At 36.9% G+C, this 25114-nt stretch overlaps 1 protein-coding gene across 3 annotated transcripts; it reads left to right on the top strand.

The window, feature by feature from the left end:
- LOC140801223 (ATP-dependent DNA helicase At3g02060, chloroplastic) lies at nucleotides 1-24758 on the top strand. 3 transcript variants are annotated; one of them, XM_073156235.1, is made up of 15 exons: nucleotides 1-749; nucleotides 4215-4440; nucleotides 6466-6711; nucleotides 8824-8958; nucleotides 9258-9382; nucleotides 10177-10316; nucleotides 10823-10893; nucleotides 11123-11284; nucleotides 16391-16477; nucleotides 16680-16853; nucleotides 20300-20344; nucleotides 20498-20668; nucleotides 20757-20942; nucleotides 23697-24068; nucleotides 24149-24758. In XM_073156235.1, the coding sequence occupies exons 1-14, from the start codon at nucleotides 160-162 to the stop codon at nucleotides 23796-23798; spliced, it is 2460 nt and encodes an 819-aa protein (XP_073012336.1). In that variant the 5' UTR covers nucleotides 1-159; the 3' UTR covers nucleotides 23799-24068; nucleotides 24149-24758. The 3 variants fall into 3 exon arrangements, with proteins under 3 accessions (XP_073012336.1, XP_073012335.1, XP_073012337.1); XM_073156234.1 differs by having other exon boundaries at nucleotides 23697-24072; XM_073156236.1 differs by lacking the exons at nucleotides 20757-20942; nucleotides 23697-24068; nucleotides 24149-24758 and adding an exon at nucleotides 18025-18085 and having other exon boundaries at nucleotides 20498-20569.
- Nucleotides 24759-25114: the final 356 nt, after the last annotated feature.

Genomic DNA, 25114 nt, shown 5'->3' with positions numbered 1-25114 from the left:
GATATCCACAGAATCCCACTTCCTATGTCGATAAACCCTTCCCAAACCCCCCGCACTCTCTCTGCCCTCTAATGGCGTATTCGTCTTCTCTTCCATCCACTCTCATCCTCAATTCCTCTTCTCCTTAGCTCAAAATCTCACACAATTCCCCCCCCCCCAATGGCTGCCGTCCAAGCGCCTCCTCTCCCAACCCCTACCCCAAAGCTGCCACCTTTATGCTTCCCCTTTCATTCCCGCGTCTCAGGCTTCCCAATTCAAAGATTCCGACCCCTATCCATCCGCACCTGCGCATTCTACACGGAGGGGATCCCGGCTTCGTTGGCGCCGCGGAGGGAGAAGAAGTCACCGGAGACGGACGACATCGCGCTCCTCAACGAGAGGATCCGACGGGAGCATGGGAGGCGGCAGGAGTCTTCGAAGGGGATACCTGCAATGGACTCCGCCGAGGCCGATAAGTATATACGAATGGTGAAGGAGCAGCAGCAGAGGGGGTTGCAGAAGCTTCGCGGGGTCGATGCCGATGGGAAGGGTGGTGGGGGTTTTGGGTACAGGGTTGATCCCTATGCGCTTCGTCCTGGGGACTACGTTGTGCATAAGAAGGTCGGGATTGGGAAATTTGCGGCGATAAAGTATGATGTGCCCAAGGATTCATCCTCAGGGCCGGTTGAGTATGTGTTTATAGAATATGCCGATGGGATGGCAAAGCTTCCTGTCAACAAGGCAAGCCGCATGCTTTATCGCTATAATTTGTGAGTAGTCTAACCTTTTCTTTCCATCGATGTCTTGGTTTATATGTGATGCTTTGATTTGTAATAGTAGCCAAGGACAAAGAAAAGGAAATGGAACACTGGCTCCTTGGGAATATGATTTTCCTGAACACCAGTTAAGTAATAGTATGCCATAAGACTCCTTAGTAAGAATCTAGAAGATTTAATGCAAACTAACGCCTGCAGTTTTGATAGGATAATTCTTGAAGCATGTTGTTATTATTGGAATGTCCTTAGGGAAGAAGGATATCTCATATGTACGGTTAAAAAATGAGCTTTAGATATTGTTTGAGTTTCTTTCAGGCTGTACTTGGCTCATTCAAGGACCTGGGGTCAAGAACTTGTAGAAAAGACTCTTCAAGTCTACTTGAGTCACAAATCTGCATCTTTTCTATCAGTGGGTTTCCTGATCCTGGCTAAACGGTTTAAGTAGGTTTTTCCTAGTGTCATAACCCTATGGAATCTCATAAACATCTTCACCTAGCCGGTTAACCCCAAATATTTATCTAGTTTATAATGCTTATGCTTATGGGTTGAACCCACTGCATTAAGCTTTATATCTTAGATTATAAATGGACCAACCACCACCTGGGAAGCCTTCTTTCCTTATTTATGGGGATGGCAAGCAGATCTGATTGATCCAAAGTCTAGGTTGACCTAGATATCGGGACGGACCACTTGTTATTGTGTTTGTGACATTCTGGCAAAGATGTAGAGAATTCTGACAGAGATAGTGGGTTAGTCGACAAACCGCCATCTTAATAAGTTTGTCACATTAAAGCAGAGCTTACTGATCAACTTTGAACATGGATGTAAAGTGATTGTAAACAGTAAGTAGAACCTAATAAGTTACGAGTGTGTAAGGGTTCTGTTCCTTTTTTGTTTTTTTTTTTTGCTGTCCCTGAGGATACTAGATTTAGGCCCTTGCTACAAGAGATCCCTGGATTCCAGATGCACACTCCATCTTTTAGTGGTATTGTGTCAATTGTCAAGAATGGTAATTTTTCAAGGTTTGGCCATTCTACTTCTGGTTTCTGAGAATAGAAAAGGTGAAGGCATCAAGATCTTACGCAATGAACTTGATTCTGGGCATTTGCAATACAGTCGCCTTGTTTCTGTTTTAATATATGCATCTTTTTGCAGTTCTGTAGAAAAATATGATTCTTTTGTTATGTAAGCTCCATGGTATGAGAAGCATGTTCTTAATAGTTAATAGGGTGAATTACAAATTGTCCCCAAGTTTTGCCTAAAATCAAACTATCCCCTAACTACATTTGCATCACTTTTTAGACTAATTTGAAATTGTTAACTTTTCCATCCAAAATTAACAGAGAAATTACAAAAAAAATTTTAAAAATATTAGAGGGAATTTTCCCACCTAGTGAATATTAAAATGTCAAAATTACCCTTTTCCTTCCATAAATTTACTCACTGTATCCTATTTTTCAAATTTAAAATAAAGTACACTTTCAACATTTCTATCTTCCTCATATCTAATACTACAAACCTCAAATCTTAGTTATTATCTATCACAATGTACCTCCTTTAAAAATATTATCATGGAATAAAATTTTTTAATTATCTTAAAATATGGGTATTTACTCAAGTAATGGGATTCTTAATATTATAGGGGTATTATGGTAATTTACTTTTTCTTTGTTAAGTTTGGATGGAAAAGTTAATGATTTCATAGTACTCTAAATTAGCGAACCGCCCTAGATGGTGCTCGAGCTATGATACCAAATTAATACGAACTCGCCTAGGTTGTACTTGCGCTCTAATACCAAATTAATATGAACCGATTAGAGTTCATTCGCAACAAGGGTCTGCTCTGATACTAAATTGATACGAACCACTTTGAAGCGGTTTGATCTAGTCTGCAACGATCTTTGGATAGAGGGAGATCTACCTATTAGAACTTCTTGAAATTTAGATATTTTGTTTCTCTAGAAAATGGCTTTCCAACGAATCCAAGATTGCGAGGTTGCTAGATATTGAGATATCGTCTAAATAGTGGATGCAAATCGGAGAGCACAGACTTTTGAGATAAATGTCTTAAGCTGGTTGTAGGGATTCTGTGGGTGGAGGCATGGATTCCTAGGTGTTAGATGGAGGTGATGGATTGGTGGTGATAGGGTGGGGTCGGTAGAGAGGGTGGTGGTGGCTTATAGATGCGGATGCAATAGATGACGAAAGATTATGATTAGCCTACAACTATAGTATCATGCAAACACGAAAACCATTTGGCAGGTAGAAACGATTAAAGCAAAGAGAGACAAAGAGGGAGAAGTTTGAGACAAAAAATTTGTGTACAGTGAGAAAGAATACCGTCGTGGTCAAGATGAAAGCCGCTAAGAAGAGATGGCGACAAAGGAGAAAAGAATTTACTAGATGATTGAGAGAAGCTAAGGAGAGACAGAGAGATTAAGAAAGATAAATTCATTCCCTTCCAAAGCATTCCAAAACATTAGCATTACTAAGACAAGCTGTAAAACCCTATTTATAGATAATAAAATAGAAGAGTCAAACTAAATAATAAACAAATTAATAAACTTAGCTAAATCGGTCTTCTTATCTTCCTCGGATTAGTTCTCCATTTTGTTATAAATAGAGTCCGAATTTAAAGAAATTTTGAATATGAAAGTTTTAGATCATGATGTCACCGATCTTATCCAACTAGTTTCATAGTATTTAGATGTCTGATGAATATCTTCTGAATATTATTTTGAAACTGCGTAGAACTGAAAATTACTGGACTTAGCTAATTAAACAAATTCTAGCCTTTTAGAACTCTGTCTAAGTCATATAAGCTAATAAGATAAATAAAGTAAATTGAACCCAATGTTTTCCGAGGTAATCGGATCTGGTTCGAATCACATTAATCACATGGGGGCAAAGTGATACAAATAAAAGTTCAAAGGCAGTTTGATTTTAGGTATAATCATAGGTGGATAATTTGAAGTTTACATAGTTAATATCTTCTTTTAGATGATTTGTTTTTCTTGATATTAGTGTATCTTGAATGAAACATAATTGGAATATTTAAATTACAAAATCCCCTTTCTTTCTCCCCTTCTCTCTTGTCCACTCTTATTTTCTATTAGAGGTATATTGTGCCATTACAAATCATTTAGGTTGATTGGAAGGTGAAGGCAGTTAATCTTTAGTCTGAACTTTGCAACATGTATATTGCTAAATGGAAATTTTCCATCTGTTAAATCTCCATCAAGTGTATAGTCATTTGTATTAAAAGTTCTCTCAAATATCAATAACTACATTTGCATTTTATTGAACATCCTCACAAGAGTCTGCTGTCTGCAGTTTAGCGTGTTACAAAATCATTTTTGTAGAATAGTTAGTTAGTTACAAGCTCTTTCCAAGCTATTTCCATGTAGATATCACTCATCCTTATATATTGACGATTTATTCAGTTTGTTAGTTTTGCAGACCTAATGAAACAAAAAAACCACGAGCCTTGAGCAAGCTGAATGACCCTAGTACATGGGAGAGGAGAAGGATAAAGGGGAAAATTGCTGTACAGAAAATGATAGTTGACTTAATGGAGTTGTACTTGCATAGATTGAAACAAAAAAGGCCCCCATATCTGAAAAATCCGGAGATGACTGACTTTGCTGCTCAATTCCCTTATGAGCCTACCCCAGACCAAAAGCAGGTTCATTTCCTAATCTGTACTTTTTTTGTGCGTACTGCTGTACCTTTCCTACATCCATCTCTTGGATTAATCTATACTTGTGTTGGTTAACGTGGTGGATTTCTAAATTCATTCATGATGCACATTATTTGATTATTTCAGTATGTTAAAATAATCTATATCTATTCGCTGTTCAAGCCTTATGACAGTAATGCCTTGTTGCATAATGCACTTATCTTTTTGAACCTAAATGAATAAGCAGGATTGCTAATATTTTGGTAACATATATGGGAGAATTCTACATTCATACATAATGCACATTTTTTCAGTCTGTTGAAAAATAATCCAAGTGTATCTATTTGCTACTCAATCATTATGACAGTAATGCTTTGTTACAAATGCACTTATCTGTTGATCCTAAATGGATAAGCAGGATAGCAAATTCAACTTAGAGTTTACAAAGGTAATGGTCTTGTATGACCTAAACCATCGTAGTTACATTCGCCAAAGATTTTTGTGGTCATGCTATGATGAAGTCAATTTATGAACTATTTATATAATTCAACTGACAATCATAAGACCAAGTTTGCTCTTTAAATGGCTGATATCATGGTAAAATTGATGTCTCCTTGTAAGTTTATTCTAGTGTTTTGATAGGCTCTGATACCAAATTGATGGATTCTTATACCAAAAGATAGGCTACAGAACAATTCCGTTAAGATCTGAATTTATTGCAGAAAGCAGTCCGCGCAATCATGGGAAAATATTCGTCAAATATTCTCCTGTAGTCAGAAAATTATGAAACTAAGTAGATTCGATTCATAACTTCCTGATCTACAACTTTTGTATTTATGCCCTTCGTAGATTCGAACTGCAACTGGGACGAAAACACGGAATAACGTGGGTGATAATAGTAGTGACGGGTGAGTGGATGTTAGGGTTATGGATGATGGGTATGAAGATGGAGGTGGATGATGGATGTGATTAAGGGATATAGATGAAGGGAACAAAGTGGTTGAGATCCCAAAGAAGAGGGGTGGCTCGACAGTCGAGGGAGATTAGAAGTTAGGAGAAACCTTGCCAACAGTAGAGGTGGAAGGATGGTGAAGAGGGAGGAGGGAGATTAGGGTAGATAGATGATAAAGAGGTAAGAAATCAATATTCCAATAGCATTCTGAATTTGGCTGCCATTCACATATATATAGAGGCTAGCCAATAAGTCCTAAAACAATAAGTAACCCTAATTTTAGAGGATTCCCGCCGATCGCGTGCCTGATCGCATTTGAACGCACAAAAGGCGTTCTCTGTATGTGCGAATGCGATGCAGGCGTTCGAACGTGAGCGTTCGAACTCGTCAGACTGCGTTCGATCGCACAATATGCATTCTCTGTATTTGCGAACCTCATGTAGGAGTTCGCAAGGGCGTTCGAATGCGATCCCTCCTGCATTCGAATGCGACCTACATGAATTTCATTTTAATAAAAATAAACAACTAATGTAGTAAGAAATGATCCTAACTAAATGTATCATGTTTATATAGTGTCTGCTTTTGATTTTACTTTATGAATACTTTCTTGATTTGCAAAAGATAGAAACTTTTTTGTTTGCAAACATGAATACTCTTTGTTAGTGATTCTGTCCCCTTGAACATCATGTTGCCTTGTATGCCTTGATACTGTTTTTCCACAATGTTCTAGAATTGATTGCAGATGTGACAGAGTGAATAATAGTTCCCATTGTTATTGTTCTTATCTTGGGATATATAAACTAATTATGCACTTCTGATATAGTTACTTGCATTTTCTGTTTATTCTAAAAGTGACGCGAATGAGCATTTCTTATTCTCTTTTTGGCTTCTTCCTTCTTTCTTTCTGCCCACTTTTAATTTTCTGGATCTTAATGTACTTGTGCGTGCATCTGTGAAGCTCTGCTACCTCATTGATGAGATATCAATATATTACGTAATATCTACAAGTAAAATTACATTCTTATTTGGATTTTGTTGCACTTACTGGGAGCCTGTATGATTTTCATTGTGATTTGCAGGCTTTTATTGATGTTGAGAAGGATTTGACGGAAAGGGAAACACCAATGGATAGGTTGATCTGCGGAGATGTTGGATTTGGCAAAACTGAAGTTGCATTACGTGCAATCTTTTGTGTCATATCTGCGGGTAAACAAGCAATGGTTCTTGCACCGACAATTGTCTTAGCCAAACAGCATTTTGATGTAATTTCTGAGCGCTTCTCTATGTATCCTCACATAAAGATTGGACTTTTGAGCAGGTTTCAGGTATGCTATGGTGTCGAACTGGTTTAACTTCACACAATATGCTTAAAGCCAACTTTTTTTTTATATTTTTCAGATTGATCTGAAACAATCAATTAATTTTTTTTCTATTTCTCCATTACCAGTTCAAATATCGACTGTTAGAGATATCAGAATGTTGTGTTTTATGAAACACAGACATTTCAAATAGTATGTTGTCTCCGTGTGCAACACTCGTCAGACATTTGTTGGACATGTGTCAGGCACTTCTACAGCGTATCTGATATTTAAGAAATTATAGAATAAATTGGACACTCTTTTGGACACTCTTGAGACACTTTTTATGCATAAGATTTATCGTATGCTATAAAAGTTTATAAAAGAAATTATCTATTATATGAATTTCCTGCATATGCTATAGTAATATGATGCAACAATAACAAATTAGTGCATCCAAGAAAATTAATATTAATGCAAATTATTATAAAATCACAAACTTGCATGCGCCATCTATTGTAGTTAAGTAATGATAGTTAGTTATTTATTCTCATAATATTGATTTGGATTGTCATGTATTAGCATTATCATTTTTGACTTTTTAGTATTGTGTACATTTTGTTTTTCTATCATAAATAATTTATGCATGCTCGTGTATTTATATTATAAGTTCAGAAAAATATTTCTTTAAACGTGTCAATAATATATAATGTTTTTATTTATTTACATTGCCGTGTTCTGAACCTATCGTGTCCAATTTTTTTCATGATTTGCTGTATCTTTGTGTCCGTATTGTATCGTATTCGTATCCCATGTTTGTGCTTCTTAAGTTGTGTTTATTTGGAGAATGCCCAATTGATGCTTGCTTTATTTATAATATCAGATTATTGAGATTAGGAAAAATAAAACTAGGAAGACTGTTATAAGTGGTAAAATCTGAATGATATTTGATCAACTAAGTTATTTGATCAACTCATGTGGATTGTTACATACTTTTAAAAAGTCACTCATGTGGATTGTTCTCTTTGCCCACTGTAAAATGGGGGAGGCACCACCCATGTTGCCCTGCACAGTTGTTATGCCAACAAGGAGGCAAGGAGAGGCAGAGGGGAAGTGGCAAAAGGAGCAAAGGGAGATGTTGTGGAGGGAGGGAGAGAGAGGAGGTTAGCATTGACCATTTTCGTTGAGAAGAAGAAAAAGGTTTTGGTCCAGTTGGACCCGACCTGACCTGACCGGACCTTCATCTTCCTGTCTTCTTTCTGATTGAAACAATTGCGACTGGGTTTGGTCAAGCTGAATCTGACCTGACGGGGACCCTCTTCTTCCTGAGCAAAACAGTCACTGCCCCACTGCTCTCCTCCCTCTCTCCCCCTCCTCCCACTCCTCCCTCCCTCCAACATCCTTTCCCTCTCCTCTTTCATATTGTGACACAACTGTGATTCTTCTGCCTGCAAGCTGTCGCTGAGACATCTGCTGACCAGAGGACACAAAGCCTAGAAACTTAGTCCTTGCTTCCTATGATGCTCTGCTTAAAGAAAATTGTCCATGACTTGCTTTCATTGAGAGAAGAAGTGATCTGTATGTAAAATGTTAAATTCTTTGACTAGCTTGTCCTTCTAACTAGCATGCTGCCCCTTCTAGTTACTGCATTTCCATTCCATTCTAGTTACTGCTTTTCTTTGAGGATACTTTTGCAAATCAATATCCTGGTCAAGTTATTCATCTGTAGTTCTCTTACTTGCTTTTTCCAAGGTATGTGTTTGAAAATGATTTTTCTCTGTTATCAACATATTATTTGGAAGCATGCTTTCTTGAGAAACAATATCCTGATCATTTATGGAAACTTGTTCCTTTGAACTTTTGAATATCCCCGACCCATCTGTTTATATTAGGGACAGTGTCTTTTTGAACTAACCTAGTGAGGCAATCTCATTGGCTACCAAACTTAGATTATTGAACATTTCCGACTAGTGGTTTCTTGGCAGTCAACATGAATTTTACTGTAGTCCAGGAAACTGAAATCCTCGATGAAAAGTTTGGTATGCAAAAATTGCAAATATACATGATTGAATTTCTCATTTTAAGCTATTGGCCATCCATTTTTTGATCTTTTGTCATGAGTTCTGCTTTTCTCTGCAGACAAAGTCCGAGAAAGAAGAGTATCTTTCAATGATTAAAAGTGGGCATTTGGACATCATTGTTGGAACTCATGCTCTTCTTGGAAACCGAGTGGTTTATAGCAATCTAGGTCTTCTTGTTGTTGATGAGGAGCAGGTATCTTATTTATTCAAATGTTCTTAAACTCTTTCAGAATTCAGATAAATGTCGCAGCTTAAGGTTATCATAAGTTGTTTTTAAGGGTATTGATTCAACAAAGTCTAGAATTCTGATTTAAAAAGTGATTGAATTTCCTTTACATAAACAAAAGATTTTTCTTGCATTTACATAAATTATTAAAGATGTAATCTTATCTATGCTGTCATGCTGTTAAACTTTTCGTGTGGTGAGTCTTCAGGGATCTAACATCCTCAAGAAGTTGATTAATTTACACATTATCATTTTTCATTTGACAGAGGTTTGGTGTCAAACAAAAAGAAAAGATAGCATCATTCAAGACTTCCGTTGATGTTCTCACCCTCTCTGCAACACCTATTCCACGAACCCTTTACTTGGCATTGACTGGATTTCGTGATGCTAGGTATCATCTTTTATCTTATTATTGTTATCTGTTTTGCCACATGACATACTGAACACTTGGACAAATACATCTCATGAAGAAGACTATGTAGCAACTTCATATTTCAGGGATTATCTTTTTTTTTTCTTTTTGTTCATGTAGTTGAACTAATCAAAGAATTTCTTTATACAATGCCAAATTTATTGAACATTATAGATTATCAGTTGCTTATATTTCATATGCTTTGTTAATGCATGATAGTAGTGTTTTGTCATGTTACACTCTTTCAACTTTCAAAAAGGAGTCTCTTTCTAAAGATATCTCAATATGGATTAGAGGACATGGGGATTTTATCTCATGCAATATTCATAAATTGTTTTTCTAATACTCAAGGCTTACTTGCATGTGTAAGGAGGAAACTGTAGCCATAGAGTATCAATAACCTTTCTATTTTCTTAAGTTAATGATATTACGACAACATGCACTGACCATTATGTAACTTAGCTTCTACTATGTGGTACTTACTGTCAAGCTAGACAAATGATTTAGATTTTTCAGTGGCCTGTTATATATCTGCACATACCTTATCTTGGGGGGTTGAGGTTCATGGAGACTTCTCCAAGCGTAACTACTTGCGCTGATGGTTGTATAAAGAAGCAGGACAATTAACTGTTTGGCTGGAAAAGTGAAATTGCTCTAGATTTAGATGTACTTAAGACATCTCTCCCTGATATGCGTGTACCTATTGTAAACCTAAATTTTGGAACTTTCCATACTTGATTTACTCTTTGCTGAATTATACATATTACTTGCAGTTTAATTTCAACACCACCTCCAGAGAGAGTTCCTATAAAGACTCACTTGTCAGCTTATAGTAAAGAAAAGGTCTTATCAGCAATCAAATTTGAGCTGGATCGCGGTGGCCAAGTCTTCTATGTGTTACCTCGAATTAAAGGTTGGGCTCTTACATTTTCTGAGTGATATCCTTCCTTTGACAATTTTTAGTTTGGTTAATGCATACAAAAGAGAAAAGATGATTAGTTGATTTTCTCATCGATGCCTTCCCTTTCTGAATAATATGAGAGTTCTTTGAAATCTAACCACACATGCTTCTAATTCTTTATTCTTTTGAAAGGGAAAAGCCACTGAGTTTCCTAGCAATGGTGAGAATAGCTCTTGTAGAACACAAATTATCTGCTAGCTGGAATACTACTTAATATTTATGCACAATGGCATATTTTCATTGAAAGCAACCATGCCACTATCATTTCCACCGACCATCAAAGAAGCCAAAAGTATATAGAACAAAACAACTCAAAATTAAAAAGTAAAATGTATCAGCGAATAACTGCCTAACTAAATTTTTGCTAGAAAACAGAATAGGATGAGATAAAACTAATTTGTCTACTGGTCAGTTTCTTTCTTTCCTCGTGTTTTAATAGTTATATACTTATTTTACAGGGTTGGAAGAAGTGCAGGAATTTCTTGAGCACTCATTTCCAAATATAGCCTCTGCAGTTGCTCATGGAAAGGTCTGCTAATGGAGTTAATTTAGATTTACTGATTAGTGGGGTTTCCTGGTGTTTTCGAACTGACAATACTAGTAAAGGGAATAAAGATTTCAAGGACACATCCATACATTAGTTTATAGTATTCTTCTCTATAGTCTCAGCACTGCACTTCTTTTTATGTGTCTTTCTCTTTTGTGCTGCCTAGATATGTATACTTAACCCATTTCCCTTTTTTGGCAAATGTTTACAGCAATACTCGAAGCAGCTTGAAGAAACAATGGAGAGTTTTGCCCTGGGAGAAATTAAAATACTAATTAGCACAAATATAGTTGAAAGTGGACTGGATATCCAGAATGCTAACACCATTATAATTCAGGACGTTCACCAATTTGGACTGGCTCAGTTGTATCAGGTAGCATCCTTATCTTTTTCTTTTCTTATCACTTTGAATTGATAGTATTACTTACTATGTTGAATCCTAAAGATTCATAGACCACAGCAAGTTCTAGTGATTAATGATGCTGTACAAACGATTTTATTTGGAAGCCCCACATTAATCTATCAACTTTAAGTTTAGTAAAATTCTATTAATATTATCAAGTAAAGAAAGAGTGGCTGAGGAATAGACCATATATTAGGATGAAATTATGTGAGCAAATTCAAGAATGACATTGGTGAGTATTTCACCTATTAGCTTTAGGTAGTGCTTTGGACAATTTATCCCTTCAGTAGAAATTCCTGTGGACAATTTACATTGAATGTCTCAGAAAGTTCAGCTTTGCTAGTGTTCTTCTTGTTACTAAGAAATCAGTTGTTCTTCATGAGTCCTATCAATTGATATGTTTTGTTGAATAAAAACCCTAAGTTTTAACATCGTAACATCTAACGATGGGCATGCCAGTAAGCACTTACCATGTTGGCTGCGTATTGGCACGTGGCACGAGGGGTGCCGCATGGCGCACCTCTCTTGGCAACGATTGGCTCACTACCACCGTCGCTGCTCGTCTTTGCTCTTTGTTGCTCGTCGTCGAGCTTGCTGCATTGCTTGCCCCTAACCTCGTTATTGCCCGTCCTTCTCATGCTTGAGCTCAATGATGAAGGTGCCGCTTGCACCCGCGTCGGGTGCCCTAGCTCTAGGAGAAAGAAGGGGTCAAGTGGATCGAGTCGGGTTGAATAAAAACTTGTGGAGGGTGAAGGGTGAAGGCGAGTAGTCTCCCTCCACTTTTTTTCTCCCTCTCTTAATGGCACGGCCAATTGACGGCAACGGCTCGTGCCATAGGCATGCCATCCTTGTTACGGTCGATGACAATGGGCCGTGCCACAGGCATATTCATTATTGGTAACATCATAGATGACTACTACTGCTATTTGAATTGCTAATTGTTTCTAATAGCTTTATTGATTGAATGTTCAAATTGTATCCAGAAAAATGTGAAAAACTTTAAATAACTAAACAAAGTTATATCTTCAATGCAAGATTCCCAGGACCGGGATCGGTATCGGCCGTCCAGAAAAAAGATACGTATCAGCCATTCGTATCGGATCGGACTATTTTTTAATTATATAAAATTCTAAATATTATTTAAAAATGCAGAAAAATTTAGAAAAAATGACAAAAAAATAAGAAAACAAAAATTACTCACATATGAAGTCTAAAAATTTTAAAAATGTATAAACTTACTCAAAATTTAAAACTTTGATGAATACCGAGCTGGTTCTCGTAAATTTTTATAGTCTTCGTCATCATAATCACCATAAGTTTGTAAATATTAATGTCTGAGACCTGATGCTCTAAAAAGTGATTCCATCATACTAGTCATATTACATAGATCTTGTTGTGTGACTTGCGTTTGAGGAGGATAATAACCAGCATTTGAATCTTGTGCCTAAGAATACTGAGGATAATAACTAGCATATGGTTCTTGTGATGGCTCCAAATAATAAATACTCGATGTACCATAATCATAGGAAGCAACATTCTCATGACGACGTTATTGATATGTATATACATCCTCAGTTTCTCTGTCTTTAATCCTTATGCCTCTGACTTTTCTCAACAAATGTAGATGGAATGATCTCACCACCATATGTATCATCAGGACTATGACTAGTACTAGTAGATATACTATCTCTTGCTGCTGCACGACTCGTACCAGCCTCTGCTCTCGTTATGGTCTCTCCCAATATCTCATCTAACCATGGGTTATCTCTGTCATCTAATAACCTGTCTTCTATTTCTCTGATCCATGGAATCAAAGGGTCTTCTTCATCAAAAACATGATTTAAATTAATTAGTTATTCATTTTCTGTCTTTCTTTTTAAATTTCTCTCCCTCAATTTTATATTATAATGACAAAAAACTAACTTCTCCAATCTTTCCATTGTCAATTGATTGCGTGTTTTTGTGTGGATTAAGGAGAAAGTAATCCAATTTCTTTCACACTGTGATGAAGACACAGTTTGACTTAAAATCTTCTTTGTTATTGGCGTCAAATTTGGTGCCTCATACCATCTATAGATAGACCGTCATTCAGCTGAAGTGTTATGAGATATAGCTGTAGCAACTTTAGCAGTACTGAATTGCTCAGCTCTCAATCTATATCTCTCCATCTGAAATTAGAAATATATGATTAGCTTATTGCATACTGATTATATTGAAAGTTAAAACTTAAAACAAATAATAATAAAATTATTTAATTGAATCATAACTCACTTCTTTATCACAAAAGATTTGTTTATGAATATCGGGCTCAAGCTTGTTGATTACCTTTCTAACCCCCAACAAGACTTCACTATCATTATTGACATTTTTAAAGAATTAAAATCTTGGATTAAGAAAATACCTTGTAGAAATTTAAAATTTGTAAACATTCAAATTTTTAAATATTCATAAATAAAAGTAAATTAGTAAATTAAAACTTAAAACTTAAAAGCATGCCTACCAGCAGCGTGTATATCTCTAGGTAGTTGTTTGTTCCATCTAGAATCAATCATCTTCCACCATTTTCTATAACTTTGGCCACATTTTTTTTTATTGATTATTTTGCTATATCCATTGTCTCATATAAGAAACCCATTTCAGACTTATCATCACTGTCTATAAGTTTTAATACTTTAACAAGAGGCTCAAATACTGCGGTGGCAATTGTAATATTATCCCAAAATGCATTTCTAAGAGCCATATTTTTCAAAGTTTCACCTAAAGATTTATCTTTAGGTTTCATATTCTTAATTTTTATAGACCACTCCTGTGATGTAAACATTTACATAATATCATCCTTGTAGCGCATGATGCTCTCTAAGGCTAAAAAGTGAGTGACAAATTTAGTAAAACCGGGTCTAATGATCTCCCTACCACTAGTCATCTGCCTAAGTAAATTAAGAACCCAACCATGGTTATATATAAAATTTGTTAACCTCTGACCTTCACGTATGACCATGTCAATTTCAGGCTCTTTTGCAATATCTTCTAACATTAGATTAATACAATGTGCAGCACATGTCATCCAATATAAATAAGGTTTTTTTATCATTAGTAAATTTCCAGTAGCTTTATAATTTGCTGCCCCATTATTAGTAACCACTTCGACTATTCTTTTTTCACCAATTTCTTGTACCACCTCATCCATCAATTGACAAATATAATCTGCATTTTTGGAATTAGCAGTAACATCCATACTTCAAAAATATTATCCCCATGCCAGAGTACACTAAGAAATTAATTATATTTCTTCTGTTTTGTGTACTTCACCCATCACATATCAGTGTACAACCAAATTTATCCCAATACCATTTAAATGTCTCAATGTAAGTATGAAGTTCATCTACCTCTGAGTCAAAATATTTAGTAACAATATTATTTGAACTAGGAGGCAGAATACCAAACCCTACTGATTGTATAGCATTCACCATAGTGTAATAGTAAAGACTATTAGCTCTATTGAAAAGAATATGGTTGTAGAAGAAAAATTTAGAGATAGCCCTACCAATATGTTTCTTTGCATTTTTAATTCCTTTGAGAACTGTCTTAATGGAAGTCTATACGACCCATTTTTTTCTAAAGATATGTATCCATTGGTCCAATATTTTTAGACTCTGCTGTAACACTAGGAGCCCTATGGGTAGAATTGCTGCCCCTATATTCTCTGTCTCTCATTATATATTAACTGATCTAGATCTCTAAAAGTTACCACCAGTGCTTCTTCTCATTTCTTTCTCTTCTCTATGCATATTTTTGCTCTTTTTCATTGTCCTCATCTGTCTCTCCTCTTCATCCTCCTCACTTTGCTCACTACTATCATTATCAATGTGTACAGGATTATGCATCAATTCTTCACGAACCATTGACTCTCTTTGTTGTGCAGATTGTTTATCTTTCTTTTTGCCAATTAAATGAGCCAATATTTGCTTTCTAATTTCCAAGGACACTTGAGTGCAAGCTGCTACATTTCCTTGTCTTCCAGTTAAATATTTTTTCAAACGGCTGACACTACCACTCATTTTCTTTCCACACCAGTCGCATTTAACACGTCTTTTATCTTGCCCAATAGTGATGCAATGTTGCCACCTAATGTTGGTATCATATGATTTCTCTTTTGGAGCCATTGATATTTTAGCTTTGCAACTAAAAAACATAAATAAAAATTAAAATAAAATATAAAATAATTTAAAATTTATGAGGTATAATTGCATAAGCAGCATCAGCTGCAGCAGCACTAGGTGCTGCTACCACTGCTAGTGCTGCAGTTGCACAATGAAAAAAAAAAATTAAAAACTGAAAAAAAAACCTACCCAAGGTCGTCAGAAATCGGCCGTCGAATCTTCGTCGGAGAACATCGCCGGAGGTCGAGGTCACCGGAGATTTACTTAGTCGCCGGTGAGAAAGAGACCCGTGAGAAAGAGAGAAAGAAAGAAAAGAAAGAAAGAAAGAAAGAGAGAGAAAAGGGAAGAGAGAGCAGGTCGGGGGTGGGGACATCAATTCCCCTGGGTCGGATCCAGGTCGGATTTGACCCGTTCCCACCCGTTTCGGCCAAAACCAGCAAACCTGCTGGTTTCGGCTGGGATTGGGATCGGCCGAAACTGGAAACCATGCTTCAATGGTGTAAGATTTATCTATGAAGCCATTTATTTGTTTATGATTATTTTTTGCAGCTCATGAATGTCTATAGATGAGAAGCCAGTCCTAAGAGCTTTGGGTTTCCAAAATATTTTCTTTTATAGACAAAATATTTAAGTTAATTAAGATGCAGAATATTTCATTATCTAGGAAGATCTTACTTTCTTTGGTTGTTACGAGTTCCACTATGGATAACCTTTTACAGAGAAATCGGTAATTATGTCATAGTCCATAATCAAGAATCCTGTTGTGGACTGTTTGACCAAGCTGTTCTGTATACTTTTTCTTCTTTGACTCCATTAATGTCTGATTTCACCAAAAATGATTGTCCTTTTTGGAGTAATGCCACCAACAGTCTTTTTGTTACTTTGTTTTTAAATTACTGACTGTGTTTTCTAATAGCTGAGAGGGAGGGTGGGGCGAGCAGACAAAGAAGCTTTTGCATATTTATTCTACCCTGACAAGTCGTTGCTATCTGATCAAGCATTGGTTAGTTCTCTACAGCAGTCTATTCTCTGTTATATTCTTATATACCAATGTTAAAGTTTGACTTGAAACACATTCTTATTACAGCGACATTGATTCTTATATGTTATTGTTCATGAAATTGTTTCACTGGTTTATACTTAGTCTCGATTGTTTGTGCTTAGACCTATACAGCGGTTATCCATGACGTATTTTCTGGCTCCAGGAGAGACTGGCTGCTATTGAAGAGTATGGGCATTTAGGTCAAGGATTCCATCTAGCTGAAAGAGACATGGGCATAAGAGGATTCGGGAATATCTTTGGTGAGCAACAGACTGGTGATATTGGAAATGTTGGCATTGACCTCTTCTTTGAAATGCTTTTTGAGAGCTTGTCAAAGGTATTTTCTTGCCTTGTTTATCAAGATTCTTTTCCTATGTTAAATGTTTATGTTCTGTAACTTCATCTTATTTACATTCAAAGATTGAGTATTGATCTCTTTGCATATGGGTGAGGTAATATGTCAGAATCAGGAAAAAAAAATTTGAGGTTGAGAGAGGAGGGTACACGTGCTCTGCACGTGCAGGCCCTCCCTTTTCCCTCTCCGGCACACGACGAGGCGCAGAGAGAAATCGCGCCTAATTCGGATCGGATTAGATCTGGATTTTTCTTAATCTATAAATTAAAACCCTAATCCTCTCTCTCCCCTTAATCCCCTCAGCCCCCTCCCCTTCCTCTCTTCTTTCCCCTCCGTTTTTTTTTCTCTCACCGTCAGAATTGTGATGTGGGTTCGGCCCGTCGGAGCATCGCCGGAGGAAATTAGGACTACCACACTCCTCTCCGGTGAGCCCTCTCTCGTCCCTCTAGTTTAATTTAAATTTAAAGAGATAAATTAGAAATACCTAAAATGTGGAATTCGGCTTCGTCGGCAAATCAGGCCGGCTGGCGGCTTTGGGTCGCAAGTGCATCGTCACCGGAAGCTTTGTGCTTTAAGCCCGGTGTCGGTGATATCTTCTAGGGAGCCCTTGTGGCTCCAATCGACGTCGGCCTCGGCGTCAGCCGTCGGTGGTGAGTTCTTCTCCACCTCGTGAGGACGAGAGAGAGAGAGAGAGTAAGGGAGAGAGAGAAAGGGAGAGGAGAGGTTGAGGGTGATCGTGAACCACCGCCAGCGGGGGTCGCCAGCGGTCACCTTCTCCCTCAGTTCTTCTCTTCTCGCGTCGGTCGCGAGAAAGGAGAGAAGAGGTTGGCTGGGCTCGGGTTTAACCCGAGCCAACCCCTTTTTCATTAAGTTTGGGTTCGGGTCGAGTTTGGATTTCGGATCCACAGACCCGACCCGAACCAGTTAATTTTGGGATGGGCTGCAGGTTGGCCCATAGCCCAATCCATTAATTTGGCTGGGCCTTGGCCCAGCCCGATTAGTCTTTTTTTTTAATTGGGCCAGGCCAGCAGAAGCCCAGCCCAATCCAATGGGTAATTAAACCCATTTTAGTTATTTTTAGTTTTTCTTTAAATTTAAAAAAAAATATTGATATTATTGAAATTAAAATTTTTATTATTATTTATTATTTAAGGTGGTGATTTTTAATACGTGAGCTAGAGATTTGAGATTTCGATCGTCTTGCCTAGACTAAGGTGAGTGGGTTTACTCACATATTTATTTTATTATATTTCGTATCTTTGTCAAACCATGTAAATTTTCTGTGTGCAAATTATTTATTTCACCCTTACGTGCAAAAATTTAATTGTTACAATTTCTGTGTGCAAATCTATTTATTTTATTTGTACGTGCGAAAATTTAATTGTTATATTTTCTGTGTGCATTTAATCATTATACTCAGTGCATCACCATACTTCGTGCAAATATTAAAATTTGTGAAAAGAAAAATTAGACTAGTATTGGTACGACTTAGAGAACAGTCCCGGTATAAATCGTTTGCGATTTTTCGTGGTGACTCAAGTCTATCTGGAAGTCTAGGAGAAAGTCCTAAATTAAATCACTACGATGATTTTTTTAGGTGACTCTAGCGGAGTTAGGGAACAGTTCTAGGATGAATGAGAAATTTCCTAGGTGACTCTAACTTCTCTCAACGGTTAGAGAGAAAGACAGAGTGTGTTGATCATATGGTGATACTATCTGATGACCCTAACCGGATCAGTTATGAAGAAAAGTCCCGAGCATCATCTCGATGTGACTTCTAGTTGATGTGGATCCACAGGGTTTAGACCCATTGAGACATATGGCAGTATAAATATTAAAAAGATGTTAATATGTTGAAACTGTGCAATGTTACAAGTTGTGACTCTCTCTATTGTTATCATTGTTATTATTTAAAGAGCATGTCTATTGCATATTATTATGAATATTGTTGTTTTTAGTTTAATTTTATTCAGTATTATTATGATTAAAAATTTATTTGGGTTTTGAGTGAATTCTACTCACTGAGCTATAGTTGCTGGTTCATGGATTCTAGTTTTGTATTTATTTATCTATCTCAGGTAATAGTCAGCGGGGTGACTGAGTGAGATGTACCCGGACTCCACCTCCACTTAGGATTCACCTATTTACTTTTTCGCTCATTTAGATTTTATGCTTTAGATTAGAAGTTTATTTATTTCGTTAGAGACTCAAAAACAATAATATTATTTTATATTTATTGTAATTAGTATGAAATTTAATAAAGCAATTTTTCATTTTACTTATTTATTTGCCATCGTACTCGTAGAAAGTATTATTAAGACTTTGTGTATCTCAAGCATATTGAGATGCATGGCCGGTCATGATTCCTATTTCGGGTCGTGACATAATAATTGGCTGTAGGTGCAGTTTGATAGGTCATTTTTGGATTTCTAATGGATTAATTACTTAATGTGAAGATACAATACTTTACCTTTAAAAGACTAAACTAGGAGGCTTGGCCTATATGCCATTGGCATCAATTGTACAATGATTTGGTTTGCAGCTTTTGGGGATATAAAGGCCTTCTCTGACACCAGGAATCTGGGTATAAAAAAAGTTAGCCATAAATACAGAAGCCGCTTACTAAGGGACTATTAGTAAACCAAATCTTGCTGAAGGGAAGAAATATTTAGATATTTGTACGGACCAAATTTAGCTATTGGCATTAAAAGCTTTGAAGCTTGAACCGAGATAAAAGACATGGATATATTATTGTCTGAAAGTCATATTTAGGAAAAAGAAGTCTAAGCAAATATGCTTGCATAGACAATCAAATGCATTCTCTTTGTTATAACCTCAGAGCAAGCACTCCGTAATTTTTAGTTGAGCTGACATGAATAGCAAATTCCCCTATTTCCAGAGCATCAAATGGTCATCAGTTTCTCAACTGACACATGAATGTTCCTGTAATTCTATTACTTTCTCTAAAACATACAGCTATTGTTTGTTTAGACTTGTTATTTTATTCCTTTTATCCTTCATATTCTCATTGCAAGCTGCATATGCATACTTTGTTTTGTTGACTTCTGTCACTGGAAGAACTTTATCTTCATTTCTTCTTTCTCCTTTAGGTTATATATTTCTACTTATATGAATGTGTTGCTCAGAGGCATGAAATATGAATTTGTCTTTCAACTGTTGAGACAATTAGCTTTAAGACCATTTCTACTTTTCTCTATGTACAACTCGTCATACTTTATAGACTGCTTAGGACATAAATTTGCCCTCAAGTGACAAAGCACACTTATTTTCTACAATCTGTAATTGAAATTACAGATCTTGGATAGTTGTGCTTTTTTACGAGTATATATATGCTACAAAAGTTTTTGGTAGAACTCTAGTCTCTTGTGCAGCTGTGGTAATTCTGAAGTTGCTTCTTATATCTTCAGGTTGAGGAACATCGCCTTGTCCCAGAACCTTACAAAAAAGTTCAGGTGCTTATTACGGTTTAGAACTTTATGCATCTTTTTAAGGTTATAGATAACTACATTCATGTGATAATCTGATCTGATTCATATTTTTTTGTTGTTATCCAATTATCCCTATAACTATGTTAGCATTAATATGTTCAATTTTCTCTTTTGCAGATTGATGTAAATGTAACTCCTCACCTCTCCTCAGAGTACATAAACTATCTTGAGAATCCGATAGAGTTAATTAATGAAGCTGAGAAAGCTGCAGAGAGAGATATGTGGAGCTTGATGCAATTCACAGAACATTTACGTAGGCAATATGGAAAGGAACCTCGTTCCATGGAGGTATTATGAGAGCAATTGATGATAGTTGCTGAAGTCTATGAATATATATGCCATTTCGAAATTTGAAGCTTTCATTTTTCTCTTACAGTTACTATTAAAAAAACTTTACATAAGGCGAATGGCGGCAGATCTTGGCATCAGTAGTATATATACAGTTGGCAAGACGGTTGGTATGACCACCAATATGAGTAAGAAGGTGTTTAAACTTATGACAGATTCAATGGCATCTGACATACATCGGAATTGTCTAAGTTTTACAGGAAATGAGATTAAGGTATGTATGCAATCTTATTACTGTGCAATGCCTTCTCCAGTTACAAACTTGTTCACATGTATGTGGTGAAAAATTGTTCACAGAAGAAAGGAAAAAAATTTAGATGTTTGCTAATGGATGAACTTGCATTTAAGGTCTATGCATGTATACAATACATGCCTTCTCACTGTAGTATTTATTCCTGCTATGGTCAAAAGTAGTGAGGCATAAATGCAGCATTAGTGTGTACAAATTTACTGTGAAGTGTAGAAGGTAAGTTGACAGTAGAAGAGTTCTTAGTACATCAGCCAAAAAGGTAACTTGACTAATGAAAGCTCAAATTCTAGAAACAAGTTATCTGATCATCAAGTTGGTTCCAATGGTAGAAAGGGAAAAGAAGAAAACTTGAGTGCTAAGCAATAATAGTACTGTCTCTTCTGTTTTGCTTTATGACTTATGAGTCTTCCCATGGATCAAAGTAAAGCTAAATTCTCTCCAATATGATCTTGTGTGACCAACCATGGCAACTCTTGCCCATATAAAATCTGAGTTATTCGCTCTTCTTTGCTGGTTCTATGTGGGAAATGCAAAAGTTCCTTCTTTGAGTTCTTGCTGATTTTAACCGTCTTTGCAAGTTATGTGAAGCTTGGATGTGCCATTTTATCTACTAAGATCTGGTTAATGTTCTTAGTTTCTCCTAACCTTGGCCTTGAAATTCTCCTTTGTAATGTCACATTGTACCTAGGCTAAAGCATGATGCTTCTATTATTGTGAAAAGCTTCTCCCAATTTTCCCATATTTGGCTCAAGTTTCTTCCAATTTCCCCATATTTGGTTCAAGTTTCAAATGGTGTATCATCACAAACTCCTAGGGTTACCTACTTCAGGTTTTCAGTTGTAAAATCATCTCTCGCTGAAAACCTCTCTCCATCATTTCTTTGTTATTTTAATATGTTTATAATGTAATGATCAGATTGTGGTTTCAGCTCTCATTTCAGTTAATTTTCTCTAAGTTGTATTTCGCTTGCACAGTGGCGTGCTGATTTTGATTCCTTCAAAGCTTTCCATGAGCATATTTACACACAGGAGTAACCTATACCTTTTACTAATGCTGTAATAATCAGAAGTGACACAGACTGTATTTGAATTGCTCCTGGATTATTGATTCGGGAACTGCTTGATGTTTGTAGGATGCTAAGGATTAAGGTTGTTCTGTTACTTTGGTACAAAATTATACTGCACATACCTAATGAGTTGATACGATCACACCTCTGGCTATGGAGCTCTGATACCAGCTTGGTACGATCTCGCCTTTTTGGTGAAGGGTCGATCTCTTCTAATTCTTGATCTGGACTAGTTCTGGCACAGAACTTTGAAATAAGATCCCGAAATATGCCGTCGTCGGATCGACGTGAAACTTTGATATGTTGTAGCCCCAGAAAAGAGCTTTCCAACAAATCTAGTTGCAGGCGAATCGGATGTGGGGATCTCGAGATATCGTCCGATTTGTGGACAAAGGTCAGATGGTCTGTTTTGGATCCGTGGATGGAGGCACGTGATCCTAGGTAATGGTGGTTGAAGGTGGACCGGCGTTAATGTGGTGGCACCGGTGAAAAGTGATGGTGGAAGGGTTGTGGTTGATGGAAGGATTAGGGCAAGTGTTGGATAGATTGGACGAAAGGGGAGAAGAGGGCCACCCCTAAGGGACTAGGGTGATTAGCCGGACGAGGGAGGTTAGAAGCGGCGTCGCCGGGGATTGAGAGAATCGGAGCGAAGAAGACGAAGGAGGCAAGGCAAAACTCAATCTCAATAATCAATAATCAATTTGGTTGCCTACCACATCCTTTTATAGGCTAACCAACAACTCAAATTAACCCTAAAAACACAATTTTCGTCGACCGCGTTCGAACTCGCCCGACCGCGTTCGAACGCACCGAGTTCGCTCTTCTGGATTTGCGAACGCGATGCAGGCGTTCGAACGCGCGATCGAACGCGCCTGTCGGTATTTGCGAACGCGATGCAGGCGTTCACAGTGCGTTCGAACGCACCGCGTTCGAACGCACAGTACATTCTCTTCACCACGTTCACAACCCCGTTCACAAACCGCATTCGAACTCACTCCACCCGCATTCGAACTCACTCCACCCGCGTTTGAACGCGACTTACAGAAAACTTATTTTAATGGAAATTAAACACTAAAACATGAAATAAAAATACTCCTAAAGTGAATCCATGCTCGAGACGACGTCGGTGAACTCCGAATCGTATCATGAGTTTCCTTTTTCAGATAAATCTATTGCTACTCTGGCCATTTGCATTGGCATGTTCAGATAACTTATTTAAAGTTTCTATACTTATCTATGAGAACATGTGTGCTAGCTCCTATTACGTGTCTGTAATTTAGACTAGTGTTGGCTGTTTTTGGTAATAAGAGGAATCTATTCAATCTGAAAGATTCTGCTGAAATGTCATATTTCAAACAAACTCGAGAAGTTCAGAATGCTAATAATGTCATAAAAAGGTTAGTATGTAATTGGAAGTAAACTATAGTGGGTGCCTTTGTTATCCTCTCTTTTACCATTCGTGGTAATTTATAACCTCTGGTAATGGAGAAGGTAACTTTGCGACAGATATCCTGCATTACATTGTCTCTAGTTTTTGTAGCTCAATTATTGAGCCTTTGGTTAAACTTCTTGCCCCAGGTCTATATTTTAAATATTCTTTTTACACTATAACTGTTGCGGGATATGAATTATTATATTGTACTCTTTTATAGGCTGAACTACTTCTGGAGCTACCAAGAGAGCAGCTCCTCAACTGGATTTTTCAGTGCTTAACAGAACTCTATGCTGCATTACCAGCTCTTGTGAAGTACTAGGTCCCTCTCAGAAGAGCTAGTATCATATTTTTCACTCTTCCATTGAGATTGCAGTGGCTTGGCATATGTAAGGACAGTGTGACTCGGGTTTTGAATCAATATTTGCATGGAAAATTTGCAACAGATCCTTCATCCGAGATCAAAGTCATTCATATTTTATAACTGCAATGCCGATGACCGAAAGAACCTATCTTTAAAATGGCCTGGGAGATGCTATTGTTGGGGTTTATACTCATGCAACAGTTGCCGAGCATAGTAACTTTCACACTGGCAGGTTTTTGTCACTTGAACCTCTTCCTTAGTATTTGATTTTTTAAGATCTCTGATTGGGCTGATCAAACTTTTCGCAGGAAATTATTCATGGGAAAAGAAGTGGGCCTCCGTGGCTATACTCACAATTTACAGCACATGACTACTGGTTCCAAATTATTATTGCCTCATCACAATTTGCTGATATCAGATAGCATCCTAACATAATATCACATTGTTTGAGAGGTTTCCAAAAGGTTAACGACTATAACCTCAGAGAGCCAAAGCAGTAGAAAGCTGCCTAACAGGATCTCAGGTTAGTAAGCTTGCTAACATTATTACAGCATCTTCAGAAAAGCCTTATTATCATACACCATACAACATTCGTACTTCTTTTTTAACCATTGGTTCCTGCCACTGGCAAGTTTCTTCATCTAAATATTTGTAAATCTCCTTGATATGAGCTCCTATAGAAACTACATAGAGGTGCTCCTGTACACAACCATTGGATGCCGTTTCTATATCTCTTGTGAGAATCCATTCGACATTCTATTAGTTCGGTATTACCGTGAGATTTACTATCATTATAGGAGTACAGTCTGTTGTCAGGACGGAGAAAGGTCAGCTTGTGATTTGGTTAAATTCTCTCTTTTTCTTGTAATATTTATTGTGGACTGAGGTTTTCTAGCTAAATGTCACTGATTAGCAATATCCCTGTCTTTGGCTCGCAGAAGCTGTCTTCTTGTTTTATTGCATACCATGTGTGATTTCTTTTAAGAACAATGCCATTTGTATATTGATTAAAGTAGAACAGTTAGATCATTTGGGAGCGGCCATGCAATAATGGAAGTGTAAAATGTTTGTAGCTGCACCATTTTTGTGAGTTGCACTCTTTCCTTTCTACACAGGATGTATCATCTACAATGTTAAACAAGAAACCAATGTAAACAAAAATTCCTTACCTTCCCTTTTCTTTATTCTTCTCGTTAAAGTTTAAGCCCCGTATTCACTTTCTTTTGGAATAAGTTTTCTTATTTCGGTGCAGTAACTAAATAAAAATTTAACTT

Source organism: Typha latifolia, chromosome 14 (genome assembly GCF_019914945.1).
Source record: "Typha latifolia isolate L0001 chromosome 14, TyphaL0001v2, whole genome shotgun sequence".
Taxonomy (NCBI): Eukaryota; Viridiplantae; Streptophyta; class Magnoliopsida; order Poales; family Typhaceae; genus Typha; species Typha latifolia.
Note: the sequence above shows the minus strand (reverse complement) of the source record. Positions and strands in the feature narration are given on the sequence as shown.